Source organism: Anastrepha ludens, chromosome 3 (assembly GCF_028408465.1).
Source record: "Anastrepha ludens isolate Willacy chromosome 3, idAnaLude1.1, whole genome shotgun sequence".
NCBI lineage: Eukaryota > Metazoa > Arthropoda > Insecta > Diptera > Tephritidae > Anastrepha > Anastrepha ludens.
In genome coordinates, this window is record NC_071499.1 from 9,965,538 (window position 1) to 9,983,463 (window position 17,926).

Below are 17,926 nucleotides of genomic sequence, written 5' to 3' on the forward strand. Positions count from 1 at the left end.
CGATTCAATCTTTTTTCTGAAATTAATCCAACAAGCGTCCCTCCTCTCGACCTTCTGCACTGAGAAGCTCATTCGATGGACCAGCAGGGTAGTCGATAGACCGACGTGCATAAAACGCAGCAGTGCAGGCTTCTCAGTTGAAAAAATACTTATATAGGCCGAAATGGAGGCTTTCTATTGACTTACTCGGGAAAGTAAGGGCAAAAGGGGGTGTATGTATATTTTACGGTATGTATTGGGACTACAAATTATGGTACGGTTCGGTATTTCGGAAAGTAATTTCGTTAGCTTACTTCACACTTAAATCGCATTGACATTAAATGCTTTGACAGCTGATATAGCAAGTCTTGTATGTGAATAAGTTCAATTGATTTTGCGAAGTAGTTTTTAGCCGGTGCCCTTTTAAATATGGAGAGCAATAAGCATCATTTTCGTCACATTTTACTTTTTTACTATTGAAAAGGTAAAAGAGCTGTTCAAGCCAAAATAAAATTAACCGATGTGTATGGAGAAGATGTGTTGACAATACGCCAGTGCCAGAACTGGTTTGCAAAATTTCGATCCGGCAATTTTGATGTCGAAGATGCAACACGTTCTGGAAGGCCCGTTGAAGCTGATAAAGACGTGATAAAAGCATTAGTTGATGCAAACCGGCGAATAACAACACGTGAGATAAGTTTATCGAATTCAACCGTTTATGGCCACCTGAAAGGCCTAGGTTTAACCTCGAAGCTCGATATATACACAAAAAAACGAAATTACTCTCCAATCAACCCAATATATTACCAGGTTGTTCATTCACATAAATTAGTACAGTAATAAGATGGGTTGCTGAATTTAAATGTGATCGTACAAGTCTTGAAGACGATCCACGTCAAGGACATCCAAAAACAAAAACAACACCAGAAATCGTGGAAAAAATACAGCAATTCGAATGGAAAATCGTCAAGTGACTGAAAGAGATTTGGAAGAAGCCCTAGGCATCTCATTGGGCAGCGAAGGCAATATTTTGACAGAAGTATTGAGTTTCAAAATCCTGTGTGCCGCATTCGCTAACAATGGAATAAAGCCAATTTCGAGTGCGACTTTCTCAGCAATCAGCAACATTTAGAGCACTTTCGAAAGAATAAAGTGGATTTTGTGCGTTGATTCATCACTATGGATGAGACTTGGATCCATCCACATAATCCTAAATCAAAACAAGAGGCTGAAAGGTGCTTTGAACTTGGTTTTTCGACTCCGAAACGAGTTCGTGTCCAGAAATCGACCAAGAAGCTGTTAGCATCAGTTTTTTGGGATGCAAAAGGAATTTTGTTTGAAAGCTACTTAGAAACTGGAAAAACAATAAATTCTGAATATTATTACAACCTTTAAAACTAGCTGAAGCAAATAATTCATGAAAAGAGACCCAGTTTACAAACGAAAAAAAAATACTTTTCAGCAGGACAATACACAGCCTCACAAGAGCATTTTGACAGTGGCAAAAAACAATAAATTAAAACTCGAATTTATTGGAGCATCCACCGCATTCACTAGATTGGACTCCTAGTAACTTTCATCTGTTTCCAGACCTAACAAAAATGCATGCGTGGAAAGCGTTTTTCATTAAATGATGAGGCCATAACACCTGTATTTGCAGTCCTTCCAGATTCCCATTCCAGGTATGGAATTCATTAATTCGAATCTCGTTGGAACAAGTGTATTGATGTTCAGGGAGACTATACTGAATAATGAAGCGCATTTCAAACCATTAAATTTGGTTCTTCTTATCGAATCGCAAAACTTATTGAACAACCTAGTAGATCACCAAGGTATTTTATTCTCGCCCATTTTTGGATAGGGCACGATTCACAAACAAGAGCTGCTATCGAAAAATAGTTCTGTTTAGTGGAAAATAGTCAAGCTATAGAGATTTATGTTAAAAGCTCAAAAAAAAATTGCCTGAAAACGACTCAGTTAATTATCGCTTTATAGCTCGAAAACTACCAATCTTAACCGGTACATGGCCTTGCAAGTATTTACTTCCATTGGATAGAGTATTAAATACAGATGAATTAAAAAAAATTTAAATATTAACTTTCGAGCTCCTCCTCCTATTTGTGGTTTGCGCCTTGATATTGTTTCACAAATGGTGAGACCTACAGTTTTATGCCGCCCCCCAACGACAAATGGTGTTTAAAGAGCTTTTCATATCAAAACTACACTCAGAGGTTTGCCATTGTCTGCCGAGGAACGACAGCTATTAGAAAAAATTTTTTCTATCAAGTGGTGTTTCATATCTGGAGTAGGAAGAACAGGTAGACCAATAAACATTTTTACCAAAATAATCAGTACAATGATCTGAGTCGATTTAGCCAGACTGCCGATCCGTTTTTCAGTCTCTTTAAAGGCAAACTAATCTCTCGTACTGATCGAAACTGATGTAAGATTATGACGGATAAACAAGACTTGTTAGTTCTATTAATAAATACAGCATAAAATTAATGGGTTTCTTGCTGTAGCAGCTGAGATTAAACATACGACCGCAAAGGGTTAAAGGTATCGGGCTGAAATTCGATAGCCAGATGTATCTTTATGGTAAAGGGTGGTTACATTTCAAGGGCCGATGTTGAATGTGAACCACACCTAAACGTCAACGACGCCGTTGGACATCTTTCTTTGGGGTTATTTGAAAGAAAAGGTATACGTCGATAAGCCAGCAACAATTCACGGCGGCCATATGGCCAATATTTTGCTCCATATGTAATTGAGCCATAGCAATATTATCATTATAAAGAAAAATATTAATAAAGTAAAAAAAGAATTGTATTTTGTTCAAAATCAACACCGGCCCTTAAAACTTAACCACCCGTTAGATAAGGAACTATTTGCATTTGGTGGTCTTTGGAGGTGTGCCGCCGAGGCCGCGGCAGCCATTTGGTCAATATTTTGCTCCATACGTAATTGAGTCACACCAATATTATCATAATAAAGAGAAATGATAACAATTTCCTTAAAAAAATTGTATTTTTTTCAAAATTAACACCGGCCTTTAAAACTTAACCACCCTTTATTATACATTAATCGGAACTGAAAAGATTAGACCACTACAACATATATAGCAGTTCCCATATAATTGATTTTGCTGATGTGAGGTTTTGTGCTAAAACTTATTCATTAGACAGTCGTGAACGTGAAATTTTCTGAGCTGTTTACTTATCAATCAACATCTACTAAGAAAATTATCAAGTTCGGTGTTCTATAAGGTACAGATTGAAGCAAATTTGTCTTTATATTCCTAAGGCAGAAATGTATTCCAAAATAGCAAATCCAGCATTGAGACTATAACAATTTCCGCCAAAAGCTCAACGCTCTCAAAAAAATTAAACCGATGGAATCAGAGAACTAAGCAGCGAACTTCTTGTGATTGTGTCACAGGGAAGCTAAGAATGATAGATTAAAGATTAAGCTGCGTGAATAAATTTCAAATGAGAAGTGTTTTGAAAGCAAGATTCCAATTTTTCGTATTTTTTTTTTTTTTTGAAGTTTTACATTTTTTTTAATTTTTCCAAAAGAGCAAGTCCCTGCTATCAAAATTTCCACAAAAAGTTCAACACTCTTTCAGGAAAATGCAACCGATGGACTAAGAGAAGCAAACACTTTGTGATTGTATCACAGGGAAGCCAATATAGTTAGACTAAGGATGGGTCGCTATAAACTGTCTTAAGCCGAGTGCATAAATTTGATTAAATTGAAAACTGTTTTGAAAGCAAGAGTCCACTTTTTTTCCTTTTTTTTAAGTTTTAAGTTTATGCACTTTTCGTAAAAGAGGTTTACTGTTATTGTTTACGTTTTATACGCTCTTTTCACTATTTTCTCACGTGTGACTCACCTTTTGGATCATTTGGTATAAAATCTAGCGTACGATCCTTACAACGCAAATCTTGACCAGTGCCATCGATCCACACGTAGGTGGCTTGTACGATATTCTCCTTCAATGGTAAGCTGCGATAGCGTTCCAAAATGGTCTTATCGAGATGGGCGTTTGGCGAACCTTCTAAAACGCGAGATGACATGCTAAAAATAGAAAATAAATAATATGTAGTATTTATAAAAAAAAAATATATACTTTTATAAACTTCAACAAAAATAAATTATGAAAGCCAAAATAAAATACGAGTCAAGCAAATAACCTCGACATACGAGGATTCATATGAGAAAACCCTCTGTATAGGATTATTATTAAAAATACCAAAATTTGTGATAACAGTTGCTGATTTGACTTATTCACCCAGCTGTTGCCATATCTCAAAACTTGACCGCTTAATGATTTTGAACGAAAAGTGCTCACGTGAAGTGGGCATACTTCAATGCACTAGCCCAAGAGATGCTCATAGGTTTCTGGCATTTTTATATTGCATATAAGACATGTGAACAAAGCGTGCTTGCCAATCGCTACTTGTCATTTATACCGGCTTCTGCATATGATTTATTTTTTTATATTTTATAAAAATTTGTAAAAATTTGTGCGAATGTTTTTAAAATTGAGAGAAAGTCGCTTTTTGACGACGATTCTTAAAGCGGAAAATAAAACTAGCCTAACAAAGAGGTGTGCGGTTTGTTATTCCAAATAAGACAATTCCGGGAAACACATCCGAAGAGAGGAGAGTCGTTATTGGTGCCAATATTGGGAAGTTGGTTTATGTTTGGAGCCATGTTTTTATAGTTAACATACAAATCAGCTTACTAATTGATATTTTATATACTTAATTCATAATAATAAAATTATTTTTTGTTCTATTTTTAATTATTTTTATTTTTAAACAATATAAACTTTTTTAATACTTTATTAATAATTTTTATTTCTATTATTTTACTTTCTCATATATTTGTTTACATTTTTAAAAAAATTCGAGCGTCAGGTGGTTAAGTAACAACACTCACACGTGTTATTGCTTTAAAGTATTTTTATATTACGAGGTGGCGCAAAATCACCCTATGGAAAGATTTATTATTTTAGCAAATGGCCTCGCACATCAATCATATTTGACACTTGTGGAATAGACAGCTGCAGTATACAAACAGACAAGCAATGGAGAGCGTAAAGGTCAAAATAGAGATTTCCACCACTCAAAACCACTTTTTTTTTTTAGTAAAAAAGTGATTCAAACACAAAATTCGATGATCGAAACTCCGGCACTAGTACCATTATTTGATAAGTTAGGTTAGGTTATAGTGGCTAGCCGAAGTCACGCGGATACCACTTTGGTCCATAGCTATGCCAGATCAGATCGTCCTATTTTAGCGAAAATATGCATCACTCAAGATGCGTGTACTGTTCGCAAGTTTTATGAGTCGCTTAAGCTGCAGTTCAGGGATACATTCTGAAAGCAGCCAGGTAGTCATAATCTACAATAGTTTTCGAGAAAGCCGCACAGTAACATAGGAGACGCTTCTAGGTTTCTCTTGTACCCAATTCATTACATTACATTTTATTATTTTGATGAGTAACAAATTTTTTCATATCGCTTTCGCTTAACATTTCATAATACCATTACAGCCGAGCAGCATTGAAAAATTTTCGAAATTTATTTCCAAAATCAGTTTAAAGACTAATTTCACAGCTGACCACTTATACTTATATTTCTCATGCCGATGAACTGATAAAAAAAAAGTTAATTTAAATTTTTATTTTTATTTTTTTTTATTTTAATTTTTTTTCTCTCAAAAGCTTGTTAAACTCTCAAAATGTTAGTTAAGGTACTCTTTATCATTTTTGGTTAGGTTCAAAATTATGTGAAATTAATGAAAATGAATCCGCACTGCAATTAGCGGATGATTTAAATCACCGGCTTCCCTAGCCTTGAAAAAAGTTTAACAAAGTAGCTGATTTTTTCTATTTTTTATTTTATTTTGTTGATTATTTTTGATTGATGATTTTTTTGTGTTTTGTGGATCTTACAAATCTACCTTTGCCAACAGTTGAGGAAAGTTAATGTTAGGAAAAATTTCTTGGCTCGGCTAGAGAAGCTCACCAGATGTGAAAATTAGTAGATGAGAAAACAGCGATTAAATAAAAAATTGCGCAGAGTGATTCACGCAAAGTGAAAAAGTATCCATTTGGCATTTGGTTGTATACCTAACTACAGCTGAACTGCCGATTCAACTTGAGAAGCTCAGTTTTGGTTCGGTTTTCGGGCCGAAGGCTTAAATTTGTATGCAGAAAACAAGAAAATCGCGCTGCATCTGTCAATAACGAACGATATAGAGCCAAGTCTAACAAAACACCTCTTTCGTCGAGGCAGGAAAAATTTGTCATAAGCAGACTAAAAAAAAAAAAAAATGCATGTTTGGATTTGACGAAAAACAATATGTTCCACGGTCCACAAGCTCAGCATCTGATCCCATATATACAAAAAAACAGCAAAGCAAACCAATAATGGTGTGGCGATGTTCTCCGGAGGAAGAAATAAGTCGAATATTTTGGATAAAAGATAAAACGTGTGCGGTGGACTACGCGAGAATATGCAAGAGCAAATAGGTCCCTAATAGTTTAGACAGACGGCGGCTTTAATCGGGATTACCGGGCGCAGTTAATTCTGATTAAAACTCTACTGTGACAGACGGTTGTTACGCGGATTAGTGAACAACTGATTTGTTTATTGGATAGTTTTGTTAGTAAAAGATGGACCGCAGCCGGCAAATAGGGGTATTAGCTGCACTGATACTAAAAAATAATTATAATTATTATTCATTTGAGGAAAATCTTAAAATAAAATTTCTCAAACTGCTACGAAATATCAAAACATTGAATGTAACTTTGAAAGTTTTAGTGCAAACTAGCATTGCATCCAGTCTTTCTTGTTCTTCTCTTTAAAAGTTTCATTAATTTTCATTCACAACGGCTAAGATCCAGGCATCTTCTTTGTTACGCCTACTGATATAAGTGCGCAAACGCAGCACAGTCATCGTTCGTAATCCACGCACTCTAAACCCTTACCGTCCCAGCACTACCTCTCCCCGCCCTCTCCCTGCATCCCATCGGTCTTCCTCTTTTAGTTTAGTCCTCTTTCTAGTTGTCAATCCGTACTAGTTGCACTTAATTCCTCAATTTATTCCGAATGATGACTGAATGATGTTAGTTACGACTAACGCCACCGTCTGTTTAAGCTATGAGATGGTAGTTTATGGAGGATAACGGTCCCAAGCATTCATTAAAATTAGCAAGGGATAGGTTTTAAAAAGAAAAAGTTAACGCTAAGAAAGACTGCCGCAGTCTCCTGACTTAGACCCAATTGAGCATACTATTTGGGCAGAACTGAAGAATATATTCGGACCCTTCAAAGCCACAAATGGCGAAGAAATGCGGAACCAGTGTCAAATGACTTGATACTCTATTTTCCGGATAAATGCCTAAAATTTGGTAAATTCAATGCTTCAAGGATATGAAGAAGCCATAAAACAAACAGGAGGTGCTACGAAATACTAAATTATTTCTGCATACGTAAAAAACACTAACTTTTTGTGGCAAAAGTTATTGCTTCTATTACTTTTTTCCGGAAGCGTTTCTTAAACTCGGTAAAATTTATTCTGTAGAATATTTTGAAAATTGTCTTTTTATTTCTTTAATTTATATTAATTGTTATAATTTGTATGCCTTTTGAAGGAGTTTGCATTTGGGTGTCTCCACAGAAGGAGAGGAGTAATTGTTTTAGTAGCCACGCCACTCGACGTAGAAGACAACTGTCGCTAAGTGCGAAAACATTTTGAACCCCACCAAAACAGAAAAAAATTACTAGAACAAAAACCACATAAAGCAAAGTTGCGAACTTTGCATTAAATTTGTAAAAATTAAGCAAATTTTCATCCAAATTTCAAACCTTTTACTCAGAATTTTTAAAAAAATTTCGGGTATGCAGTCATATAGTTCATTGAATTTTAGTATAATAAAGTGCACGTTTTAGTTGCTTCAAAAATCGCATTGATTTTTTATAATTTGTTCTGCTGACGGTGTTGGGTGTTTTCTACCACATAAATAAAGTGGAGTAGGCGCCAAATGGAGAAATTGCACAAGACCGCGAACGAAAAGAAAACTGAAAAATCAGTGTGATTTTTGATCTGCTTGAAATTTGCACTGTACTTAACAAAAATTTAATGAGCTATAAAATTGCATACTTTAATTTTTTTTACAAATTCCGAGTAAAAATTTTGAAATTGATGGAAATGGAAGGACCTACAGCAAATGATTTTTATGAGAAACTTTTCTTAGCTAAAATAATCTTAGCTGTTTGCCATGGCCAACGGTGACACACATCAACTGAACGGTGGACACACATCAACTCATTCGTATGCTGCATTTTTTATAGGGCTTTACAGGATAAATGCAATATTTTTTTTAGTAAATAAAAAGTGTATTTATGGCTTTATCAGCTTATTTCTTTTCATTATTATTATTTTGATTAAAAAAAAAATCCTGTTAAATCATAAAATTATTAATATTTTTTTATGCCAAAATTTCTAAACGCCAAATTTATATTTTTATTCTCACCAAGTAATAAACTAAATAGATTTTCAAAGAATGCAAAATCTCAAAATTGCACAGCTGCATAAAATAACGCATTTACGAAACTTCAAAAATATTCAAAAAACATCTCTAAACCCTGTATGAATAAAATTTGCATTCCTCACAAACGAAGAAAAGGACACTTTTGCGTAAATAACACAGATCACAAATTTCAACAAACATAAAACACACCAACCTGCTGAGTTTTTGAATAACCTTTCAAGTTGACTTAAATAATCCTGTAATGTAATATTTTTTTATTTCTATTTTTTTAATGGAATGCACTGTGCGAGATTAGCGGCTTTCAACGATCGGCAATGATGTGACGCGTAACCGGAAGGGATTACAAACAAAGGCGCAGGATAAACGAGTAAAACAAGACGCGTATGTATGGGTGAAGGTAATTTCAAGTGTATAAACGACACAAAATTTAAACGTTTGCGTCCTGATTTTATAATTTTTTTCAGTATTGAGCGCAAACGTTGCTAGAATGCAACTAAACTCAAATTCGCTATTTCAAGTCAATTTATAATAACAACAAACAAACTAAATTAATATGAGGATATACATAACGACACGCGTATATTTGTAGCGCAGCGGAACACTAACTCAATGAAAGTAAACATACGTACATACGTATGTACCTGTTTGTATGTACATATGTATGTGTGTACGCTAATATGTAGTTTATTTCACTCTTCTCTAGCGCAAAGACAAAAATGGCAAATGCAAAAACAATAAAGAAGCTTAAAATGAAATGACAGAAATGTAGTAGCAACAATTACAATGTATACACACACACATACCTATGTAGATATCTTTACATGTATAACGGTGGTACATAGAACTATAATACTTGTATAATAACAACAATAAGAATTAACAAACAAAAGCTAATCGCTGCTGAGCATAAAAGCGTTCACAACGGCAGGCGGATTGATAATGGTTTTTGTAGTTAAACGGTTTCTCCCTCACACAGCAGCGATAACAACAAACTAAATCAAGAATGAAAAAGCAAAACAAAACAAAACTAAATAGCTGCAACCACTAAAACAAAGGGGAAATACGGTAGAATGTGCAAATTGTGTTTGCGCACGAGCGATTGGAGCGCTTGGGGTGAGTGAGTGACTTTGCTCAATTTTGCAACTGGCAACCATTTTCATTAGCCATCACTGTAGTGACAGTGGCACTTAACTGCGTATTGAATAAAAATAGTAAAAATAGTAGAAAATCTAGATAATATTATCAGGCCAGTCTATAAGTTTGTGCGTATTTTACCTTTGATTTTACTTTTGTACGATTTTTGCACAGAAAAAATTATTCCCGAAATATAACGGAACTATTTATATTTTCTTTGATATATTGTGCGTTCAACAAGTGATTTTAATCGCGGAAGAGGCATATTTTGTATTTTTTTTATAAAAGTGGTAAAAATGCAACAACTGCTGCTGCAGAAATAAACACTGGTCACGGAGAGGATACCGTGAGTGGAAGGACTGCGCAGAAGTGGTTTTCAAAATTCCGGATTGGCGTCCTGAAGTCTTTAACTCCGACGTCTTGCTCGAACTCGTGGAAGCTGAGCCAAATTTGACAGTCGATATGATAGCTCAGAGGTTAAATTCGTCGCATGGAACAGTTCACAGGCACCTGGTTCAGTTGGGGAAGGTTTCAATGCTGGGAAAATGGGTTCCGCATAGACTTTCCGTCGCCAACCTTCAGCAGAGAGTGAATGTGTGTTCGCAGCTGCTGCAATGGCTTGAAAATGAAAGTGTTTTGAACCGTATCGTTACTGGTGATGAAAAATGGATCCTTTACAATAATCCTGTTCGCAAACGCCAATGCTTAGATAAAGATGAAACACCAGAACCGACCCCTAGAGATGGCCTCCACCTCAAGAGGATTCTCCTGTCTATTTGGTGCGATATGGCCGGTATGTTTATTATGAACTTCTGGAAGCAAACCAGACGATAACTGCTGATTGTTATTCCCATCAGCTATCAAACCTGAAGGAGGCACTTAAAAAAAATCGACCGTCTTTAGTGAATAGACTCAAAGTTTTGTTTCACCACGACAGCGCAAGACCTCATACCGCAAGGCAAACATTAGGCAAGCTGAACGAGCTCGGTTGGGAGCTAATGCCGCATCCACCATACTCTACGGGTATTGCACCTTGTGACTATTACCTTTTCCGTGGACTTCAATCCCGTATGAGTAACAAGAACTACTCCTCAAAAGAAGCTAAAAAAGGGATATTGAAGCGTATTTTGGCCCCGAGGACGAACAATTTTTGAGCAGGGAATTAAAAATTTACCTAAACGTTGGGAAGACATTGTAAATAATGAAGGAAAATATATTATTGATTAATAAATACTTTAAACATCTTTTTTATTAATTTTAAAACCACCTTTAAAAAACGCATGAACTTATGGACTGACCTGATATTTTTTTTCTAATAGTGTCAGGCAAAAACAATTCTCGAAGGCTATTTCTAGGTCTGCTGGACATTCCAATAAATACTTTTGTAGCCAGTGGTGTCGCATATTTTCCAAAGCTAGACAGTGACACAGGTGCTATGCAAAACTTTCCACAACCGTCTCGCGCCCATCCTCTTCATTGAAGAATAAAAGTTTCAAAGCGCATTGTTCACATCTTTCAGAAAGCGTAATTGTGTATAAAAACTTTGTTTAAGTTTGCTTCATATTCTCCGTTTATTTGATACGCATAAGTTTGTACCAAATACGTTTAGCGATATTCTATATTTTTTTTAATCTTGGCTCTTAATTTGAACTGTAAGATAATTTTTAAAATAAGTGAATAATTAACTTGCTACAACTACATTCCTTGAGACTAGGCGCACAATAAATCAATCTGGTCGCAGTGCATAAAGGTCTTAGTCTGAAACGTACAACCATTCCCATTACCATTACCATTGCCATATACAGTTAGTAACAGAAGTAAGTATACACCGGACACGTTTTCAATTTTCCCCCAATCGATTCCTTCAAACAACCTAAGTTATAACAAAATTGTGTTTTATTTACATGAATGAAATAGAAAACTCATATTTAATCCAAATAATGACAAAATTTTAAAAAGGAACAAAATTATAACTTTTATAATTTTATAAAATTCATGTCTCAAAAGTAAGTATATAGTTCATCATATAATTAATTTGTAAAATCAAAAACATAATTAAAATCAATTCCTAGTATTTGGTAGGATAAACATTAGACTTTACAATCGCTTTAAGTCGTGATGTCATTGATTTCACCAAGTTTTCAGTTACAGCTGGTGATATTTTATTCCATTCCTCTTGAAGGGCGTTTTTCAGTTGAGCCTTATTTCTAATCGGATGTTTACGTATTTGCCGCTTTAAATGTTCCTATAAATGTTCGATTGGGTTGGTATCCGGGGACTGTGGCGGTGTTTTCAGCTGTTTTCGCACATTATATAACAGCCACTCTCGTACAATGTTGGATGTGTACTTGGGGTGATTATCCTGCTGGAAGATAAACGTTCCTCCAAGGCCTAATTTCGTAGCGCTTTCTTTTAAAATATTTTTCAAAATATTTAAGTAACCATATCGGTCCATAATATTTACGATAAATACCAAGTTTCCAACCCCGTTCGCAGCCATACGTCCCCAAACCATCACAGAGCCCTCTCCATGCTTCACAGTGCCGGCCATATTGTTTGGATTCTATTCCGCGTTAACTTTTCTCCAAACGTTTTCACGGCCATCAGATCCACAGATACTGAACTTACACGCATCAGAAAATATGACTTGGTTCCAAAACGTTTGGTCATATTTTTCATGTTCTTTTGCAAATGAAATCCGTTTACTCCGATTGACACTACTCACGAAGGGCTTTTTCCTAACACTGCGCCCATGATAACCAGCACTATGCAAAACCCGGCGAATAGTTTGGGTGCTAAATTGTTTTCCAGTCTCATTTTCAACTTCAGATTTCAATTTGGGGGCACTTATTTTGGGGTTTGTCCTGATTTTCCGTACGACTAAGCTTTTTTCTCTGAGACTTAAGAGCGGCGGACGCCCACAACGCTCTTTATTAGTGGTGCTTCCCGCACTTTTATATTTTGAACTGTAGCAAAACTCCTATCTATCAAACGACCGATTTCTCGCATTGACTTATGTTCCTTGTGATATTTTATAATCAGTTTTTTTAAATCATCAGAAAGCTCTTTTCCTCTTGGTGCCATTACTAAAAATGTCGCAAAAATTATTACAAAACGTAGATACTTCCCTAAATTTTTATACTCACTTTAATTATTTCCTTTTAATAGCATTAACTTTTTTAATCAATGCGTAAAAATAAATGTTATGCTAACTGAATAATCGTTTGCTGTATACTAACTTTTGAGACATAAATTTCGCTGACCTCAAAAAGACAAAGCAAAGCGTGGATAATGCTACTTAAAATTTACAGCTAAATTAAGGCGCATACGAAAGCTTATCCCAGTACACAATTACCATGTGTAAAATATTTTGATTACATATTAAGGAAAGCGTTAGCGTCAAACAATTCCATAAATCAGGCTCCTTATTTATGTTACTAACTGTATGATATGAATCATGATTGCTTTGAATGTAGGGTTCTTTGACCATCCATTCACCATATTCTAGCGAAGTAATTATTTTATTTCTCTTACGGATAATCCAATCTCACCACATCAGGTGGCAGGCAATTATTGAATAAGTAATTTAAAGAGTGTTCAGATACGAGGTACTTTTTCCAATAGGGGTTTTTTTTTGACAGATCACGCGTGACTACTGTCAAACTAAATACATAATTTTAGTATTCATTGACATTTCATCATGGAAAGATTTACGCCTCCGCAACATTTATAAATCGTACAACTGTATTACGAAAATCGACGCTCTGGAAAAAGTGTTAATCGCGCGCTCAGGCCAACTTATGGCTACGTCAATAAGCAAAATTGCCATATTTGAGCTGAAGAGCAATCTGAAACCATTCAAAAACAGCCATTAGATCCATTGAAAACAACCGTTTGATGCCGCTTACAGGCTGGAAAAATTATCGGCCCATATTTCTTCAAAGACGAAGCTGGTGCCGATGTAATAGTGAATTGCAAACGCTATCGCGTCATGATAAACGTCTTTTTAATGCCGGAAATTGGAACGCGTGTTCTCCACAACATTTGCGTCCAATAAAACGGTGACGGCGCTACTTGCCATACAGCTCGTGAGGCAATGGATTTACTGCGTCGGGGTTTCGGTGAACATTTCATCTCTCGTTTCGGACCAGTGGATTGGCCACCAAGATCCTGTAATATCTCACCTTTGGGCTTTTATTTGTGGATATATGTGAAGTGTAAATGCTTTGTGGATAAACTAGCTTCGATTGATCCAACAACATTGGGAGCCAACATTGCTAAAGTTATTCACGAGATATCGACCGACCGACCGAAGTCCTCCAGCGAGTCATTCGAAATTGGTGTTTACGGATGGCCGAATTACGATGCAGTTGTGGCCACCATTTGAAAGGGATTATCTATAAAAAATAAATGTCCTGAAGGGATCTACACAAAAATAATAAAGATTGTCCAATCAAATTGAATTTTCGTTGTTTTATTTCAATTTAAAAACCAATACCTCTAATTCTTGATCACTCTTACAGCGTGCACTGACAAATCCCAAGAGGATATTTGCTGCAACCTACTAGTTAAAGATTCATATTTTAAAAAGAACTAATTCCAATACTTTGATACAATATTGCAACAAATACGATGGACTCAGACGTGGATGAATAGGATTTGTCCTTTATGGATGCCATTCTGGACCCTCCCGAAGTAATATAGAAAGCAGTCCGTGGAAGGGTGTCTTCCCAGAAGGAGAGGAGGAATCGTTTTAGTGGCCACACCACACGACGCAGTAGACGACGCACAGTGCGGCCGATTCCCGAAAAGCTGGCCAAAACTCAAAAAATTAAGAAATTGATTCAAAATTTCTTACTCGGGGGTTGTCGGGGTCGCTGATTACGAATTTGATCTTAAATTTTGAAAATCCACCCCCTTCCACCCCTATTGGCCACCCCCTCACGTGAAATAGCGTATATTCAAGAACATTATCAAGATGCATGTAAATTCATATGTTTTCGGGGTCGCAAGGTAGCAAGTGGTAGCAGCTGAATCTTGTTTTATTCAGTAACCATTACTTTTTTGAGTAACCTTTAATAGGTTTCAAAGCAGCATATGACGGCGTTGTATTACTATACAGTTTGAAAACTCAAATTTTATAACAAAATTGCAAAAATGTATCTACGTATTGCTGCAGCTAAAAATTTTGTGTCGAGGTATTGATATGTACTAAAGATTTCTCGTATTTTACTAACCTTCCGAAGATGATTCCATTTACAACTTTCACTATTCATTGACAGTAATACTATGCTCAAACGAAGGCCACGTTGCGACTGAAAATACAGAGGATACTTAGGGTACAGGACGTTGCTATGAACGGTTTTCACTACTCCAGGCATTACTGTAGCCAACCCAAATACAAAAAAACTCTATCTAGAAACTTTTTTTCTCGACTTTTGGCCAGCTTTTTGGGAATCGGCCGCACTGTGCGACGGTCGCTGTAAGTGCGAAGGCATTTGAACACTACCTCACCCACCAAAAAAAATATTTGATACAATAACCTACACGTTTCTGATCTTCAAATCACATAAATAGTGGAGCCGAATAAAGCCTTGAAAGCATCGTTATCCAATGTTTCAAACTTTTGCTGAATATTAGTTTTAATTTAATATTAATACTCATTTTAATAAACACAAATATTCTTATATCTGCCAGTTTTCATTGATTCATAGGCTCATTCAGCTACACTCGGACTTTAAGGATGTCATGCAATCATCATCCTTCTTCACTTACTTTCCACAACGCATCATGAGAAGTATATAAAAATTATGTCTTTACACAGTTTACACTTTTTAAAAAATTCAAATTTAGTTAGATAAAAATACTTTTACTAGGCGAGCTTTATCACACGTAACGAACACTTCCGCTTATCTTAACAAACGAATTGATAATTTTAGCAGCTGTAGACTCTTATCGACTTTTTATAGACGATCTTCCAGCTAAGCACTCACACTCTTACAGCGGTATATAAGAAATCACAACGAGAAATGCATCCGAACCCTGTAGCGAAAACTGTTAGCGCCGAACGAGACGCTTCTAGTGAATTTAGAACCATTATTGAGATGCACTCCTTCACTTTGCTTTAGGCCAAAAAGATAGTTAGGCGAATCTGGTGGCTGCCAATATGAACTTCTGGAACTTCTTCTTTACACTATGAGATCTCTTTTCAGCCATTCTGCGGCTTTTATAAACGAGCTTAACTCACTACTACTTACTTACACTACTAAACGTGTAAAGCCTTTTTCTAGCTACTCCTTCACACTCACAAAGGAGGTATCGAATTGTTTAATCCTCTTCTGTATTATAGCAGCTTTTTCAATAAACGTCGTATGGAGCTCCCAGCCTTCTAGTGAACGCTATCGCGCCGTGATAAACGACTTTCTGATGCCGGAAATTGAAGCCCATAATCTTTACAATACGATCAGAACAACAGATATTCATGAGATACCGACTGAAGTCCTCCAGCGAGTCGCGATTGCCCAATCTATTTGAATTTTCGTTATTTTATTTCAATAAAAAACCTGGTATCTACTTCTAAATTGATCACCTTGCGAAACAACTTTTTCTGTCATTTGGTGTTTCATGACCGAAAATTCGAACCTGTGTACTTCGAAATGGTAGTCACGCACCAACCCATGCGGTTAAAGTCATGATGAACAGATTGCAAAGGTGAGCTCTTTAACAGACCGTTATTTGACTCTGAGCAAATTTGATAGAATCAGCTGATGAGCTGACATCTTGTGAGGTGTGTTTACAAAGAAACTGAGAAACTAAACTGAGTTGGTGATATACGAAAAAAATCAACTAATGACACTTCCTTGGCCATCTGAACAACGACTGATTGGAAGAGTTTCTGAATATTTGTGAAATGATCGTGCGACTCCGTTTTTCAAATCTCCAAATGGCGTGACAGCCAAAGTTCAACACACAATTTTCTTTTTCACCATAGCTAAATAGCAAGCCTGGTAATCTATCATTCTTGGGCTAAAGCTACTTGCTTACTATAATTAATCTCATTGCGCAGCAGGCAACGGCAACTGGGACGTGCGCTGTCTACTAACAGCTTAGATTCCCTATGACATGATTCCACATGACATTTGGCGCACAAATCTCTGCACTACTCGGGGCTCTGGATGATTAACAACCATATGAACTTGGTCATTTGAATGGGCACCACTGCCATTTGGTTATGGTAATGGTTGTACCACCAGATTGATCTATTGTGCGCCTCTAAGTGCTTAGTTTTAATTGTTTAGTATTGCGAGGAAACGAACCAGCTCGTCAGGAGGGAGCATTTGTAAGTCTTCATCCTCGAGTAGGAACGAGCCCAGGATTCTGTGTCTCCTGTGACCTAATGCTTCACAATTGGTGATTCAGTGCTCCATAGACTCCTCTTCATCACAGCAGAGCCTGCATAGACTAGTGCTAGATAGTGCTCTGGTATTGAAAAGTTTATTGCAGCAAAGTGACCAGTAAGTGCTTCACAGACTAATCTGAGGCCCTTTTTGTCTAGGGTTAGAGCAAATTTTACACTATTGGTATTAAAGTTCAGGAACTTTTTGAAGTGATTAAGATCATTTGTGCCGTTCAAGTATTCCTTGGTTTTTATTTGGGCCCATTTTTTGGTTTCCTCTGAACCTGATTCAGAGTCGCCAGTTTGTTGAGTGCATTGTTTACATTCTATAAGGACTTTTGAATTGAACGGAAAGCTATTTAAGACTTTGAGGACTGCTTTACTGTCTTGAAAGTATTTTAACTTTTACTTTTTCAAACCCTCTTTTGGATACGATTTCCACTGCTTCCACTGTGCTCAGTGCAAAATATTTGTGTGCTCTAAGCCCCACTATTACTGTTCCTACACCCCGGAGCGTTTTTGATCCATCTGTATACCATTTTTGTGAGTCATAATGTAGCCATATTGGGCTCGTGTTCCACTCTTCCCTTCCGTGTGGTCATCCGTCTTGGTCATGCATGCTGCATGTTCATCACAGCCATATATTAACCATCTAATATTTTCTGCAACACTAATTCAATTGTGCAATTTTTTCTTTAATTTCTCTACCCACATCCACTTTCCAGTAGCTACATCTGGATCCCATTCATCTTATGTAAGCCTACAAATGCTGACAATCCGGACTAAGTAGTCATAGTTCTGAATTTTATAAAGGCAGCATACCCATTTTTAGCTAATGTGCTTCCCTGCTG

General features: G+C 36.3%; 1 protein-coding gene across 2 annotated transcripts in view; it reads right to left on the reverse strand.

The window, feature by feature from the left end:
* Positions 1-15,600, reverse strand: part of LOC128856996 (glutamine synthetase 2 cytoplasmic) — a 45,185-nt gene extending 29,585 nt beyond the window's left edge. Inside the window, exons 1-2 of one of the 2 annotated variants that reach the window (XM_054092494.1) lie at positions 15,455-15,600; positions 3,872-4,056 (exon numbers count right to left, since the gene is read on the reverse strand). In XM_054092494.1, coding sequence (XP_053948469.1) covers positions 3,872-4,056; positions 15,455-15,471 — 202 coding nt within the window. In that variant the 5' untranslated portion in view covers positions 15,472-15,600. Of the gene's footprint in view, positions 1-3,871; positions 4,057-8,738; positions 9,052-15,454 lie in introns of those variants that run through there. The other variant, XM_054092495.1, reaches the window with a different exon arrangement.
* Between the last annotated feature and the right edge of the window lie 2,326 nt (positions 15,601-17,926).